The sequence below is a fragment of the Globicephala melas genome, chromosome 3, assembly GCF_963455315.2.
Source record: "Globicephala melas chromosome 3, mGloMel1.2, whole genome shotgun sequence".
In the NCBI taxonomy this organism is placed as follows: Eukaryota; Metazoa; Chordata; class Mammalia; order Artiodactyla; family Delphinidae; genus Globicephala; species Globicephala melas.
This window is the reverse complement of record NC_083316.1, coordinates 11,373,800-11,389,869: the sequence shown is the minus strand read 5'-3', so window position 1 is coordinate 11,389,869 and position 16,070 is coordinate 11,373,800. Positions and strand designations below refer to the sequence as shown.

Sequence of the window (16,070 nt, the reverse complement as noted above, 5' to 3'; positions counted from 1 at the left end):
CCCTCCCCCACCCCCTTTCCCCTTTGGTAGCTGTAAGTTTGTGTTCTATGTCTGTGAGTCTGTTTCTGTTTCATAGATAAATTTATTTGTATCATATTTTAGCTTCCACATATAAATGATATCATATGGTATTTGTCCTAATGCTCTTTCTTGACTTTGCCAGTTTAAATTGACTGGAAGCTTAAGCTCTGCTATATTTTTATGTTTTGACTTACACCTGGTGATTACCATGTAATTAGGGTATAAGCCATTCTTTTGGGTTAAACAGATTTTTTGGGGGGGAGATTTTAATGCATTCTAGCTTGTTCTCCCATGGGATGACTCCTAGTGACCTTTCCTGGACCATTATCAGTTATTGAAGTAGCTGTCTTCTGGAGATTATATTGTATACCTGAAATCCCTCCATATTATGTAGTGTTTCATGATTGAAAGAGGTTATTTTTTTATTCTTACATGATATTTTCTAAATATGAACCTGAATGGTTTTTCCTTTGATTAGATCTCCAAGGAAAACACTTGGGGCTGTAATCAAAGGGAATATACCAGAGAACATAAGATCATGTTTATCTGCAGATTTATTCTATGATTTTGAGATGCTTGCCCATATAATGCTTGCCTCTCTTTGATTTTTTAAGCTTCAAATGATAATGGACTGTGTTTTTTTCCTTTATCAATTGCCTAAAGGAAGCAAGTGTGGTTATTCATTTGACTGATATTAAGTGGTGTATTTCAAATTACTGTAGATTAATAGAGTATTGACCAAGAGACTTTAAGAATAAACATGTATTAAATGTCTTCTTTTGTTCCAAGAATGGTCCTGGGAAATGAGGAAACATAAGTGAATGAGACTTGGTTCTTTTTTTTTAAAATAAATTTATTTGTTTTATTTTGAGACTTCCCTGGTGGCGCAGTGGTTAAGAATCCGCCTGCCAGTGCAGGGGACATGGGTTCGAGCCCTGGTCTGGGAAGATCCCACATGCCGTGGAGCAACTAAGCCCATGCACCATAGCTACTGAGCCTGAGCTCTAGAGCCTGGGAGCCACAACTATTAAGCCCATGTGCCACAACTACTGAGCCCGCGCGCCTAGAGCCCGTGCTCCGCAACAAGAGAAGCCACTGCAATGAGAAGCCCGCGCTCCGCAACGAAGAGTAGCCCCTGCTCGCCACAACTAGAGAGAGCCCGTGTGCAGCAATGAAGACCCAAGGCAGCCAAAAATAAAAAGATAAATAAATAAGTAAAATAATAAATTTATTTATTTTTGGCTGCGTTGGGTCTTCGTTGCGCGCGGGCTTTCTCTAGTTGTGGCGAGTGGGGGCTACTCCTCATTGTGGTTCACGTTGCATTGGCTTCTCTTGTTGTGGAGCACGAGCTCTAGGCGCACGGGCTTCAGTAGTTGTGACTCGAGGGCTCTAGAGCGCAGGCTCAGTAGCTGTGGCTCACGGGCCTAGTTGCTTCCCAGCGTGTGGGATCTTCCCGGACCAGGGATCGAACCCATGTCCCCTTCATTGGCAGGCAGATTCTTAACCACTGTGCCACCAGGGAAGCCTGAGACTTGGTTCTTAGTCATAGGGGATCTCATGGAGCAAAACAGATTTCCTTAAAATAATGAAAATGAATTTCCATTGATTTCTCTATTCTTTGCAGATTTGTTCCCACAAAGTCATAGAAGAAATTCCACAACCCAGGGCTCTCCCTCCTTTAAGAGGGAGCCGGAGGCTGGTGTTAGTACAGACTGACTTTAGAGCAAATCACATTTGATTTTAGACTCTCAACTTTTTGGTGCTAGGATATAAAATTTTAAAAAATACTCAAGGAATAGCATTCACACATGCCTGGAATGGTCAGAAAGAGAAAAAATATCTGTGAATGCTTACTGAAAGATTTTTCTGTGGTGTGACACTTTTCTTATCCCCTGGTATTTTCAGATATCAAGAAATGAGAAAATGTGGAAAATTTGGTTTGATAAGAAAGACCCTGAGGAGGAACCCCTTCCAAATGCCTATGATAAATCTCTAGACTACTTTAGGCGTCTTCTCCTTATTAGATCCTGGTGTCCCGACAGAACCATTGCCCAGGTAAAAAGTACATACTTTAAAAATAGGAGAATATTTTAAAGGAACATTTCCTTTTACATTTAAAAGAATATTTAAAATATTAATCCCAATGAGAATTTTTGTGTCGGCTTCTGTGTAATTTTCTAGCAATACAATTGTGAAAAATGGAAAAATAAACAACAAGTAAGTGTACGGAGGAGTATATTTGGGCTAAGTGATTTAATAATTTTCTTTGGTCTAAGTGATACAACAAGAGTGAATGAGGAAACTATGTCAGGTGGTTATATAGGTCTAATGTGAAGGTAATGCATTGTTTTTCCATATTATTTTTATATTAACTCAAAAAAGATATGGCTACTCCATTTTGCTAGTAGTAAAGTGATGTTTCTTGAATAGAAAGACTGCTCAGGTACTGGGGAGGGGAGAGGAAGACTACAGGGCAGTATAGCATCCCCAAATCCATAGCCATTACACCAGGATGTGTCGCAAACCTCGATGGGAGAAAGAAGGTTTGCCTAAATTTCTTTGAACGATACATGTGGTTTAAATGTAAACCCTGCCTCTACAAGATCCATCTTTTCAAAGACTTTTAATCTGTTGGCCTTACCGTCATGGAAATTTACCCATGAAACAGACTTGTGGTGTCTTGCCTTCACAGCTAAAAGTTGAACTCTACTATTCACAGACATTGATTTTTTTTTTTAAGGCCTTCTTTAAATAAGTCATAAAATAACAGTAGGCTGGGGTTTCTAATAGAATGTAGGAATTTTTCCCCTTCACTCTCCAGAGGGAGTGTTAAAAACATATGGAGTAACCACCTGGGTACTGTGGAATCATGAAAACAACTAGATTCAATCATTTATTGTGAAAAGAAAAATGAGTTTTGCAACTCAGGGCACTGAGATCACCCTTCCTTTGGTTTTTCTTCTCAACTTCATTACTTTTATCCTGCCCAAATGAATTGTCAAACAGTCACCTTATTTAAGGGGAGTGTAGAAGTTTCTCTTCTTTTCCCCTTCCTTCTCTCCTTCCTCCCTCCCTCCCTTCCCTCCCTCTCTTCCTTCCTTCCCTTTTTATATTTTTCATAACACTTTATTGGGTTCAGTGCTGAAATGTAAGTGTCTCCCACCCCTTTGTAACTTTGTCATCTTCATTCTGGCCTCTGTCACCCTTAGGCTGATGACAGCCATGTCTTTCTAACTGGTCTCCTGTAGTTCATTCTTGCCCAGTCTAGTCCATCTTGTATATTCTAGAAGAAACAGAAATATCATTATGGTATTCCTTAAATGGCTTCCCATGGCCCTTATGGTAACACCCAAGTCTTAAGCAAGATCTAGAAGGCCCCTTGGAAAAATGTTCTCTCCTCTGAAGTTTTTATTCTCACATTAGATTCCTTTCGTGATTTTCAACCAGACATCATTTGGGGAAGCCTATTACAAGGTCTACAATGTGGACATATTTAATCCCCATTCCCCACAAGCAACATCAGGCTTGTCCATAGCATTTTAGCTGAGCATGAGTGCATGTCCAGGGACATTCAAAAGCCTGGTTGCAAGAAGAACACACTGTCAGAGGGTGTCTTATGCTACTGCCTGTTTATGTACAACTGTGAGCTAAGAATGGTTTTTATAGTTTTAAATGGTTGAACAAATGCCAAGAAGAATAATGTTTTGTGATATGTGAAAATTATATAACATTCAAATTCCAGTGTCTATAAACTTTTATTGGAACATAGCCATGCTCATTTATTTATGAACTATCATTTGTTTATGCTGCAGTGGTAGGTTGAGTTGGGCAACAGAGTCTGTACGGCCACGAAGGCCTAATGTATTTACTACCTGGCTCCTGATGTATGTGTAGGTAACAGTATGTTAGCTCATAGCTTGGATGGAAATGTCCAGGTGGGGTCAGTGCTGAATTCTATGGCAAGATTGGCTATTTTGAGCTCCTTGCTATGCCAGATGCCAAAACACCTGGATCTTGAGAGATGCTGCAATGATGGCAGGTACCCAGGTGCCTGTGGCTGAGAAACAACTGCAATTTGTGGAACACCTGAGCGTCCAGCCTTTGAAGTCCTTCCTGATCGTGAAGCACACTGCCCAGTGGCTGTGATGAAGGTGTAAACAAGTAGACTTTTGGAGAAGCCAAATAACATGTCAGGCACACTTGTAAAGTACCTTTCAGAAAGCTGTAAAAAATGTACAGGCATTTATACTCAGGTTAGAGACGTCAATACTGGATCTGGCCAACCTCGAAAAAATATTAAGAGGTACAAAATTAAGTGGTACCGTGTGCTCCAAATGCAGTTGGATTAAATCTTTAAAAATTAATTAATTTGATAAGTATGCAATAAATTTCACTACATAAGTAGTCACTCAGCAGTAATTATCTATTTGTTAAGTACCCATTAAATCCCAGGCATTGTACTGTTTACTTGATTACTTGAATGCATATACTTTTCCCTTAAAGCATCCTCAATAGTAGAGTTGCCTAATATTTCAAATCTTTTGTATAGCATGAAGCAGCTGGTGTATGGAAACAGGTCCCAGACAAGGAGTCAGCCAACCTGGGTTCTAGTCTTTTAAGTGGGTGATTGTGTTTTTGGCAAGTAACTCAGCTTCTACAGAGTGAGGATTCAAACAAGCAAGCGAACAAACAGATAAACCAACGAGAAAAAAGCCTCTGCCCTATTTTCCTGGCAGGGTTACTGTAGACATCATTGAGATAATCTACAAAAATGAATTTTGGAAACCACATTGAATTATGCACAAGAAGGAGTTGGAGCTAGTTTTGGTGACCAGTGTACTGTTTTTGGCAGGCACGTAAGTACATCGTGGACTCCATGGGAGAAAAGTATGCGGAAGGTGTTATCCTGGACTTGGAAAAGACATGGGAGGAATCTGATCCACGGACACCACTCATCTGTCTCCTGTCTATGGGCTCAGACCCCACAGGTTCCATCATCGCCTTGGGGAAGAGATTAAAAAGAGAAACCCGCTACGTGTCCATGGGGCAGGGCCAGGAGGTCCACGCTCGCAAGCTCCTGCAGCAGACCATGGCGAATGTGAGACCAGATGTCTCCTTTTGTGTTATGATGTTGACATAGCAGGTTATAGAATAACGATGCAGAGAGCTTATGAATCCTTAAGAGTTTAAACTTAGGTATTGTATTCTGTTTACTAAACAGGAAAAAGCATGATATCTATTAGAAAATTTCCATGGAAAAATGGACACACTTAAAACTTTTTCTGCTGAGCCTTCACTTATGGAAAACTTGCCCAATCAGAACATCTTATTTCCTGACCAGTTTGCATAACGCTAAACCCCACTGCAGGTCCTAAACGCTCTGTAGGGTTCATAGTTCCTCCTCTCTGCCATACGCTCCAACCCCTCCAGCTCTGCTCTTGGAATCCATAACGCTCCAGAATCTACAACACCATGCCTTTCTTGGGTTCCAGAATGCATCATCTGTGCCCTGGGGTCCCCTAGGCCTGCCCCCAATCCCAGAGGCCAGGAATCTGCTATTATCCTGTGGTGGTACCAGAGGTTTTCAGGAAACCTGGCCTGTTGCCTTCCAGGTGGGTCTCCTAGAGCCCTTTGCAGCTTGCAAATTCAACAGTGTACAGAGCAGACCAAACACTAAGCTCACCCTGAAACCATTGGGTTCTAGGTCCCAGCTGCTGACTCTAGAATCTTACCACTGTGCTGCATCCTGGTCCCCTTCCCCTGGTCTGGAACTGAGCTTACTGCGTTCTGGAAGCTCCATATTTACCTATTCCATCCTCAAGCTGTGCCCTGCCCTCAGCTTTGGTGAAAGGGAGAGGCCTCTCATGTGTGCTGTGCTCTGTCTGATGCACTTAGTTTGTAGTTGGGAGGGAGAGGGCAGAAAGCACCTGATTTAAATATGCTGAGAGATGAAAAAATACATCCATGATTCAGAATCCTAGGTCTGGTCTGACACGAGGGCTTGGTGGGCCTCCATCCTGGCCTCTCCCCCGTCATCCTCCCTCCCCCTTGACTTCCTTCCTCTGCATAGTACTGTACTTAGAGCAAAAACACTAACATTCACAGGACATGGAGTTAACTTGAATTTAAAATAAATGATGGTGTAACTAATAGCTTCAGGCAACTAAATTCGAATTTAAATGGAATATTTTTAGGCTTCAATTTATCTGTGTTTTTTGTTTAGTAGTTTAATTTCAAGTAAAAAATTTTTAAAAATCTTTATTATTATTAGCATGCTTATAACTTGTCAGAGACAATAGTGTTTTCTGACAGAGTGAACCAACTACCCAAGAATAGCAAAATGGATGATCTGCTCAGTAAGAACACAGAATTTTCATACAGAGTGTGGCAATGCCAAAGAAACAACTTTGGCCAAAGATTCCTTTCCATGGGTGAAGATTGAACCTTCCAAGTTCTCACCTAAGAAACTTAGATCAGGAGTCACTTGTATGCTGGATGAAAGAGAGCATCTGAAGGCTTTTTGTAGTTATGTTTTATATTTAATTTCCCTTTTTTTTTGAATTGTGGATAGTGTCAATTAAATTTTCATAGGACTAAATAAATAGTTATTTATTCAGCAGTGCTATATACTTCTGAAGAAAATGTAAGGGAATATGTGACATTCCAAAATGATCAGTTTTACATGTAACTTGACTAAGATTTTATATCTGGTGCTTAGTTTGTTTCTTAGAAAGAAAAATATCTCAGGTTACACTAATCAAATCTAAGTGATCCAAAGTCAGAGAGTCAAGAAAACAACTCGAGGTTATGATCTGGGTATGGTAGATGATTTTGGCAAAAGATGTTCTATAGATTAGGTATTGAATAAATTATTATTTCATGACCTAAACTTTTGCCTGTGTTGCTTTATACAAGAATCTTCTTATGCTCATAGAATAATTTATACAAGAGATATGGCTTTTTATTTTCTAAGGCTCTTGCTGTTAGAGTGGTCAGATTCCCCAGAGAAGGTTCTTCCTTATTCTAGAGGGTATATACCTTGCTGCCTGTATTCTGGGAACTCAGTGGGAGAAGGAAGGTAATAGGTCTCCAAACTCAATAGGTAAGCTTTCTTTTACCTGTTTTCAGTGAGGTTCCTATACTCTTAACAGGCTGCTCTCTTCCACTGCAAACCCTGTCTGTTTTGCCTTCTAAAGAAAATCAACTTTCCACCTTCCATTAAGGAAACATGTCGGGGGTCTGGACTTTCAATCTGCTTGTATTAGTCCATCGTCTTCCCCCACTTCCAGAAGGACCTTCGTCACCTCTTCTTGAGTGTTTTGGAAGTTATATGCTATAAATCAGTTTACGTCTCAGCTGTCCCCAAACAGTCAGTTTAGGGTTCAGCTTTCTTGAGTCTGTTTTCAGTGTTATTGACATTGTCTTCACCTTCACTATCTTTGTCCTTCAGAGTTCATACCTTTAAACAAGTCCCTTCATTGTACTTTTCATGGAATTTGGGGAGGCAGCTGAGCTAAGTGATGGTTTTCAGTCAAACATCTTTACTTGGAAGTGCCGTTATCTCTTTTTATGTTTCACTTTGGTGATGTTCATGACCCCCACTATATATTATTACTCCAGGTGGCATGTTAGTATACTGTGAGACACATACATGGAATAAGAAGAAATGTAACCTATCCCAGTTCAACATGATCATATCCTTAGATTGGACCTAGAGTACTTTAAAGGTGTTAGCGTGCTTTTCTATTAAATTTTAATTACTTAATTTCTAAAGAACATACTAATTTAAATCTCTGGGTGAAACACAAAATCGACTAATTTCCATGTACTGTTGTTGATGTAGGGAGGATGGGCACTTTTGCAGAACTGCCATCTGGGACTCGATTTCATGGATGAGCTCATGGACATAATTATAGAAACCGAGACTGTACATGATGCTTTCCGCCTGTGGATGACGACCGAGGCTCATAAACAGTTTCCCATTACCCTCCTTCAGATGTCCATTAAATTTGCCAATGAGCCCCCCCAGGGACTCCGGGCAGGACTGAAAAGAACATATGGTGGTGAGTCGAGGAATACTTCCAAGTTTACGGGAGTTCTTGTGCTTAAATTGTTTTCTTAAAGAAATTATGAAAAATGAATTATCTAGGATTAGTTATAGGAAGTGGTGCTATGACTTAACATGATGGTGAGGGGATAGCCCACTCTGTCCTGCTCCATATGGAATATCCGCTGGCCGTGTTATGGCGTCAGAGCTCAGGTTTCCACCTTATATTTTTGCTATTTCCCCACTATTGCTCTACTTTGGCCTATGCTATTCTCTGCTAGACACTTGCCTTTCTAAGTTAACATCTAAAATGGATAATGTCGTTTATGGTCTTCGTGCTCCATACCTAACGTAGGGCAGTAGCCTCTTGCAAGAGGAGAGGCTGAGTCACAATTATGGTCTCTACTTTCATTGCATGAAGTTGTGTGTCAGGATGTCAGAATGTGAGCTAAGTTAGAAATCCGACAACGGCCACCAAACCAGACCAAAATGCCCCTCCTATCACAACTGGAGCTGAGATTTCTCTCTGTTCATTTGCTCTTTCTGTGTCATAGCTTCCTGTCTGAGACTCATGGTCACAGAAAGAGTATGGACTTGGAGTTAGAAATCCCGGCTCTGATACTGCCTGAACAAATGCTTTGTTCTCTTGGGCGCTAATCGCTCAAACAACCTGAGTTTCAGTTTTCTTGTGCCTAAAATAGTGATAATAAAAACTATCCAGGACAATTGGAGTAAATTTAATTTAAAATAGTGTATTTAATAATAATCATCAAGATAATAATTATTACATAGCAATCTGAAAAATCTACAAAGAAATTTTTTTGGAGTTGTCAACAAGTCTCAAATTTTTGCCAATAAAATAGATGTGGAAGGATGATGTCAGTAAAAAAAGATTTCAAGTGAAAAAATTTATAATTATATATGCAATATAATATGTACCTATATAGGAATCATAATTATTTTGGGGGAGTATACTCAGGTTGCAATGGGCTTCTTTTTTATTTTATTATTATATTTTATTCTTTTTAATTGAGATATAGTTGCTGTACAATATTATATGTTATGGGTGTGTAATAGAGTGATTCACAATTTTTAAAGACTCTACTCCATTTATAAAATATTGCCTATATTCCCCATGTTGTACAATATATCCTTACAGCTTATTTTATATCTAATAGTTCGTACTTTTCAGTAGCAATGGGCTTCTATATACGCGATTTTAATTAATATTAAATTGTTAAAAGAGTATATAGAAGCCATCGCAACCTGTGTACATGCCCCTAGTAGTAGTAGTAGTAGTAGTAGTAATAGGTATTATTAGTAGTAGTAGTTGTAGTAATAGCAGCAATATTTATTTTACTGCCACTATTCTTCCGTCTCCGTTTTATCCCTGCATTATCTTGTTAGGTTGGCCAAGAACTTGATCCATGTTAGCAAGCCCCCAACCGCCTCAAATCTCTGTGCATCTTTTTCAGAGAGGAATGCCCTCTGGGTACGCAAAAGTTAAATGATAATTGTCATATGAATATGGTAAGAGTAATTCAAGATAAGTGAAGTTTAATATCAGGAATTTACAAAAATAATTAATAGATTATAAAAGTAGTAGAAAGTAAAGATGTTTGAGAGATGATATAGTTTTTCACCTAACTGACCACAACAGGTGTGAGCCAAGACCTGCTGGACGTGAGCTCTGTAGCCCAATGGAAGCCCATGCTGTATGCCGTGGCTTTCCTGCACTCCACCGTCCAGGAGAGGCGCAAGTTCGGCCCCCTGGGGTGGAACATACCCTACGAATTTAACCAAGCCGACTTTAATGCCACGGTGCAGTTCATCCAAAACCACTTAGACGACATGGATCTCAAAAAGGTACTGTGCACACACTGCTTCGTGCCCCCGGTGATTGTGGACTTGGGTCCTTGAACTCACATGACCGCCCAGCCTTGGCGTTAATCCTGTAAGAGTGATGATTTTCTGTGCTGGCAAAGTCATTCTCTTTAAGTCATAGCAGCTTGGGTCACACTAGCCTCTTGATTTTAGGGAAAAAAAGGAACAAATTTTGATTATGTTTTTACTTCTCAAAGACAAGTTGACATTACAAGTAAGACAACCTAAGGGGTCTGTTGGAGGGAGGGGGGAATGGGTGAAGAAGTGTGTTTTTTAAAATCGTAAAACATGAAAAATTTAGAGTCTAGATTACTTTTGGAGTGTGTGCTTTTTAAAGAACAGCCTCTATATTCTCAAAAAATAAACAATTTTTTTTCTATTGAAATCAAAGTATAGAAACATGAATGCACCAAGAGAACCTATCTCAGGTCATGATCACGAGCTTTGAGTTACCCCTCATGTCTGCCTATTTAACTTTCTTTCTGTACTTTTCGCATGACTGAGGAGTGAATAAATGAATGAGTAAATGACATTGATGACAATGATTACATGGGTGTTACTTGGCAGGGAAAATGGGGGTGAGACAGTAGTCAGTCCACAATCATTCTATAAATTTTCCCAGGGCGTCTCCTGGACCACTGTACGCTACATGATAGGAGAGATTCAGTACGGAGGCAGAGTCACTGATGACTATGACAAGAGATTGTTGAACACACTTACTAAGGTTTGGTTCAGTGAAAATATGTTTGGACCGGATTTTAGCTTTTACCAAGGATATAATATTCCAAAATGCAGCACGGTGGAGAACTACCTTCAGTATATTCAGGTTTGTCATCTTCAGAATTTTTTGTATAGAGCAAGTATCTACAGCAAGTTGACTTTTTTGATATTTATTTGTACTGTATGTACTTCTTTGAAAATAAATTTTAATGGTGATTCATACTGAACATGGAAGTTTCCAAGCACATAGATGCTGTCTTCATATGTTTATATTCACCTAATGATTAAACTGTTTATATTTGTTCGGAGGGTGTGTTTTATGTGAATTCCCTTCTTTCCTCCCCTTTTAATGCCCCATGAGGAATATTCTTTGGAGAGGCGATAGACTGGGCAGATTTAGAACCAGGGAACCTACACAAATCCCCTGGAGCTCTCTACCCAAAGGCAGCCTCTAGACTCAATCTGTTCTGTTTCAATCCACTTGCATTATCCCGTGACATCTGTTCCTTAATCCTGGCCTGATGGACAGCTTATGAGTATGTTCAGGAACGCACTCTGTAGAAGAGCTTCCTCCAAGACTGGGTTTCTCAGCCTCGGCTCCGTTGACATTCAGGGCTGGATACTTCCTTGAGTGGGGGACTGACCTGTATAGAATGGTTAGCAGCCTCCCTCGCCTCTACCCACTAGATGTCAGTTTCACTTTCTACCCAGTTGTGACAACCTACAATGTCTCCAGACATTGCCAAATGTCCCTGGCGGGGGCAAAATCACCTCCAACTGAGAAGGCCTGCTCTAAGTAGGAATAGGATTTTGACAGGAGATTTGGGAAAAAATATGATTTGTCCTTCCAGGTAACTACATTTTCTGTCTCAATACCTTGAATTCATTAGATCATCATTTAGCGATCTCTTTTGCCTCTAAGATTTATCTCAGGATAAACAAAGTAAAGCACAACAGCCCGCCAAGCGCTAAATTTATCAGTATATTTAGAGGTTCCGTGATATATAAGTGTGATGAGTTTATCATATATCACCACGCCTACACTTTTATTAATTCAAATCTACAAATATATTTGTCTTAACTGTACTATATGTGTCTTTAAATCATTAGCACTGAATAGGAGAATGCCTATGAAGGTGTAAATTTAGGTATACCTGCACGTTATATTCATTTACATACGCCTCATTTCACAATGAATTTGAGGTAGCTCATAAAAAGGCGTTACGTAAAAAGGAATAAAATAATGGACTAGAAGGGAGGGAAACCATGAATAAAGGTAAGGATACAATTCGCACATAAAATTATACATCAAATTGTAGGTAAATTTTCTTTTTTTCAAGTAGCTGGGGGAGTATTTACCTGCTAGTTTTGCTTCTCATTTGCTGTCTGCTTTTCTCTGTAACTTTGTTGCTCTTTCAATATTTCTCCTTTTTCTTAGTCTCTGTCCTTCTCCTTGGGAAAGTACATTTCCCACCTCTGGTCTTATTGGGCCATAATTGCTAAAACTGTCATTTTTAGTAACAATTCGTTATACACCATTTATTTAAACAATTGGTTTGAATTAGACGAGACCTTCAAAAAACAAAATACCAATCCATCGTTCCCTTTCCATCTTACAAATATATTATAAAACAAGATAGTGTCTTTTTGATTGAATTTGCTTGAAGTGCAGATATTAAAGAACCATGAGCCTATTATGTTAATTGTTTTTCAAGACAACTTTTGATTCTTCCCTGGAAAAATTGTTGAGGTTGCAGCCTGCCATGAATAAGACATATCATGTAAATGCTTATCCTAATAAAAACATGCTTATTTGCTAAGACAGTGTAATTTAACTGGTACTTGTGTCAGCAGCTCTGTGCTTACGGTCTGTGTTGTTTAGAGCTTGCCCACCTACGACAGCCCTGAGGTGTTCTGGCTGCACCCCAATGCCGACATCACCTACCAGAGCAAGCTGGCCAAGGACGTGCTGGACACCATTCTGGGCATCCAGCCCAAGGATAGCTCTGGTGGAGGGGATGAGACCCGAGAGGCGGTGGTGGCCCGGCTGGCTGATGACATGCTAGAGAAGCTGCCCCCAGACTATGGTCCATTTGAAGTGAGTTGATGGCATCCTGACAAAACATCAGCTGTGGATGTGTCTGGTTGGTTGGGGGAGTGAGGACGAAGGGAGGAGGGCAAAAAATAATTTTTCTGAAATTAAAAAAAATCATTTAAAAAACTTGCTTCTTGAAGAACCAGAAAAAGAAGTGTTTGAATTTATAAATGTAATCATCTCAAACGAGAAATAATAAAGAAACCTGATGAGAACATTAATCTTCATAATTAAATTACAAGTGTGGACCGAAGGGTTAGGATTGCTTTTCTAAAACGTTCCCTGGAGGCACTGCACAGTGTCATTTGTTCAGAGGAAAAAAAATGTATTCTTAGAGTAAAGCTTTGATTATTTAGAAAAATGTTGTGTAATTCAGGCCTTCTTAATTTCAGGGAGTCTATAGTTATATCGTTAACTCCGCAGCTTCTTCATCTCATGGGTTTGGAAAATTGATTTGTCTTTTTAATACGCAAGTAACTTCTAAGCAAAATTGATGATTGTGAAAGTTAATTTTTTTTGACATTTTAGCAATTATTGTGAAAAGGTTTACCCTGATAACATGTTTAAGTCTTTGAGAAAAGCAAAAGTAAGTGGCTTACTTTCCATGCAGTTTTTTTTTTTTTTTTTTTTTGGCTGTACCCCACGGCATGGACCACCAGGGAAGTCCCATCCATGTAGTCTTAAGAGATGACCTGGACTAACCTTGTGACATTTTTGTCACAAGACCACCGTGTTTCTCTATATATTGCCCTTTCCACCTGGTTTTCAGAAGGAAGTCTGCAGCATTTTGTTACTTGAGCATCCTATTATTTTCCATGAAGCAGGCCATTTTGGGTGCTAGTACTATAGTCTGAACTCAAGGAACTGTCACCAAGGGACTCATTTCCCTTGGAAGAATCTCTGATCACTTGCTCGGAAAAAATCAATACTGCTACCAGCTTTCGTAAGCACCTTTCATTATAGTATCAGGAAAGCGGTCATTCATGTCTAACAGTGGTTGAAATATTTATAAAGCAATGAAAATGCCTTAAAAATATAATAATAATTACATAAATAAACATGGTAAGTATGGGGTTTAGAAGAGACACCTTCCTTTTGCTAAATTTGCTTAGGATAAATCAACTCAACATGGCATGTTATCTGATCCACAAAAGACTCTGAATAAATACTTGAAAGAGAGAAATGAATGGGTGGGTGGATGGATAGATGCTTTGATGGAAAAAACGAAAGCTTTTAAAACAGAAGTCTCGTGTTTTGAGGCAGCCTTAAGAATTGTTGTGTATGTGTACACATCTGCTTGTGTGTGTCCATGTGTGTATTCGCAAGTCTTGGAGTGGCAGTAGTGAATATTTCCCAATAAGTGCAGTTGCTGTTTGGAAGGTTACATGTTTGTAGACATGGATTGTATATTCTGTGAATTTATGGAGGCCTGTCTTCTCCCACATGGGATGAAAAATCAGCTGGTCATTTAACAGACGTTTCTTCTTTATTTCTTCTTGGTTTTCTGGCAGTGGAAAAAAAAAAAAGCTTACTGTTTATGGAACTGTAAAATTTGGGGCCCTTTCAGAAGCCCTAGGGTACCAGTTACATAACGTTAGTAGCTGTCTACTTTTTCACGTGCTGGGTGTCTCCACGGCAGGTAAAGGAGAGGCTGCAAAAGATGGGGCCATTCCAGCCGATGAACATTTTCCTCAGGCAGGAGATAGACAGAATGCAAAGGGTACTCACCCTAGTCCGAAGCACCCTGACCGAGCTAAAACTTGCCATTGATGGTACCATCATCATGAGTGAAAATCTACAAGATGCACTGAATTGCATGTTCGATGCCAGAATTCCTGCTCGGTGGAAAAAAGTACGTTTAGCTCAGCTCTTATTCTGCCTAATCACTTTATTGTTGTGAATAGTTGTAATTGGCCAGTGAAAAGCACGTAAGAATAATGTACTTAAGAGTGTTCTTTTGCTTAGGGACTAATCTCCTTAGAGCCCTGTAGTTTTGGATTGTGGGTAGGGAAGGAAATAATTTAGCATCTCCCACATCTCAGGTTCTCTGCTAGGCAATTTATATGCACTGTTTCATTTAAATCTTGCAATTTATTACCCTTAGTTTACAGATGAGGAACTTGAGGTTGGGGGGCGGTGTTAAATCTTTTCCCAGATCACACACCTTAGAAGTCTAAGAATCAGAATGTAAACCCAAGCTCACGGATTTCAAAGCTCGTGATGTTAGTCTTATAGAAGGGAATGTTCCTAGACACACGCAGGTATCAAAAGTCACACCAAAGAGACACATTTTTCCTTGCTTCGTCTGTAAATATGTGAGTATGTATCTTTCAAGATAACAAGATAATAATTTAACAGTATGCTTATTATGTATTGTTAATTGTGCTAAATGACAGGTGTCGGTTTTTAAAATTTTATTGAAGTATCATTGGTTTGTAATGTTGTGTTAATTTGTGCTGCACAGCAAAGTGACTCAGTTATACATATATATTCTGTTTCATATTCTTTTCCACTATGGTTTATCACAATCTATTGAATATAGTTCTCTGTGCTCTACAGTAGGACCTTGTTGTTTATCCATTCTATATATAATAATTTGCATCTGCTAATCCCAAACTCCCAGTCCTTCCCCCGCAGCCCCTCTCCCTTGACAGCTGCATGTCTGTTCTCTACGTCTGTGAATCTGTTTCATAGGTATGTTTGTTTGTGTCGTATTTTAGATTCAACATATAAGTGATATATGGTATTTGTGTTTCTCTTTCTGACTTACTTGGCTTCATATAATAATCTCTAGGTCTATCCATGTTGCTGCAAATGGCATTATTTCATTCTTTTTAATGGCTGAGTAATATTCCATTATATATATGCACCAAGATCTGGGTTTTAAAAAAAAATTCTTTTCCATTATGGTTTATTACAGGATATTGAATATAGTTCCCTGTGCTATACAGTAGGACCTGTTGTTTATCCATTCTACATATAACAGTTTGTATGATAGATGTGGTTTTAAGAAATTTTTTTTTTACTTGGAAGAGTAAAATGAGTACCTGAGTGTCTCTGTAGAGGTGTTTGCTGATCATGGCTCTGAAGATGCTGAGGGTCCAGGGGAAGGACTTGGGAGGCAGGAGGGTGGGGTTATCCAGGGAGGGCAACTTATAGAGACGATATTGGGTCCTGGGGTGACTGGAACCTTCTGGAGGATACTCAGGTAAATGGGATGGTGAGACAGGATGGGGTTAGAACTGAGAGTCTCTCAGAAGAGATCCACTTAGTGCTGAGACTCTGATATCTCACCCAGGGCTT

General features: G+C 39.4%; 1 protein-coding gene across 1 annotated transcript in view; it reads left to right on the top strand.

The window, feature by feature from the left end:
* DNAH5 (dynein axonemal heavy chain 5) overlaps positions 1-16,070 on the top strand; it is a 273,908-nt gene that overhangs the window by 245,076 nt on the left and 12,762 nt on the right. Inside the window, exons 70-76 of the mRNA XM_030856579.2 lie at positions 1,927-2,076; positions 4,874-5,119; positions 7,865-8,084; positions 9,729-9,934; positions 10,575-10,778; positions 12,555-12,770; positions 14,407-14,619. Coding sequence (XP_030712439.2) covers positions 1,927-2,076; positions 4,874-5,119; positions 7,865-8,084; positions 9,729-9,934; positions 10,575-10,778; positions 12,555-12,770; positions 14,407-14,619 — 1,455 coding nt within the window. The remainder of the gene's footprint in view (positions 1-1,926; positions 2,077-4,873; positions 5,120-7,864; positions 8,085-9,728; positions 9,935-10,574; positions 10,779-12,554; positions 12,771-14,406; positions 14,620-16,070) is intronic.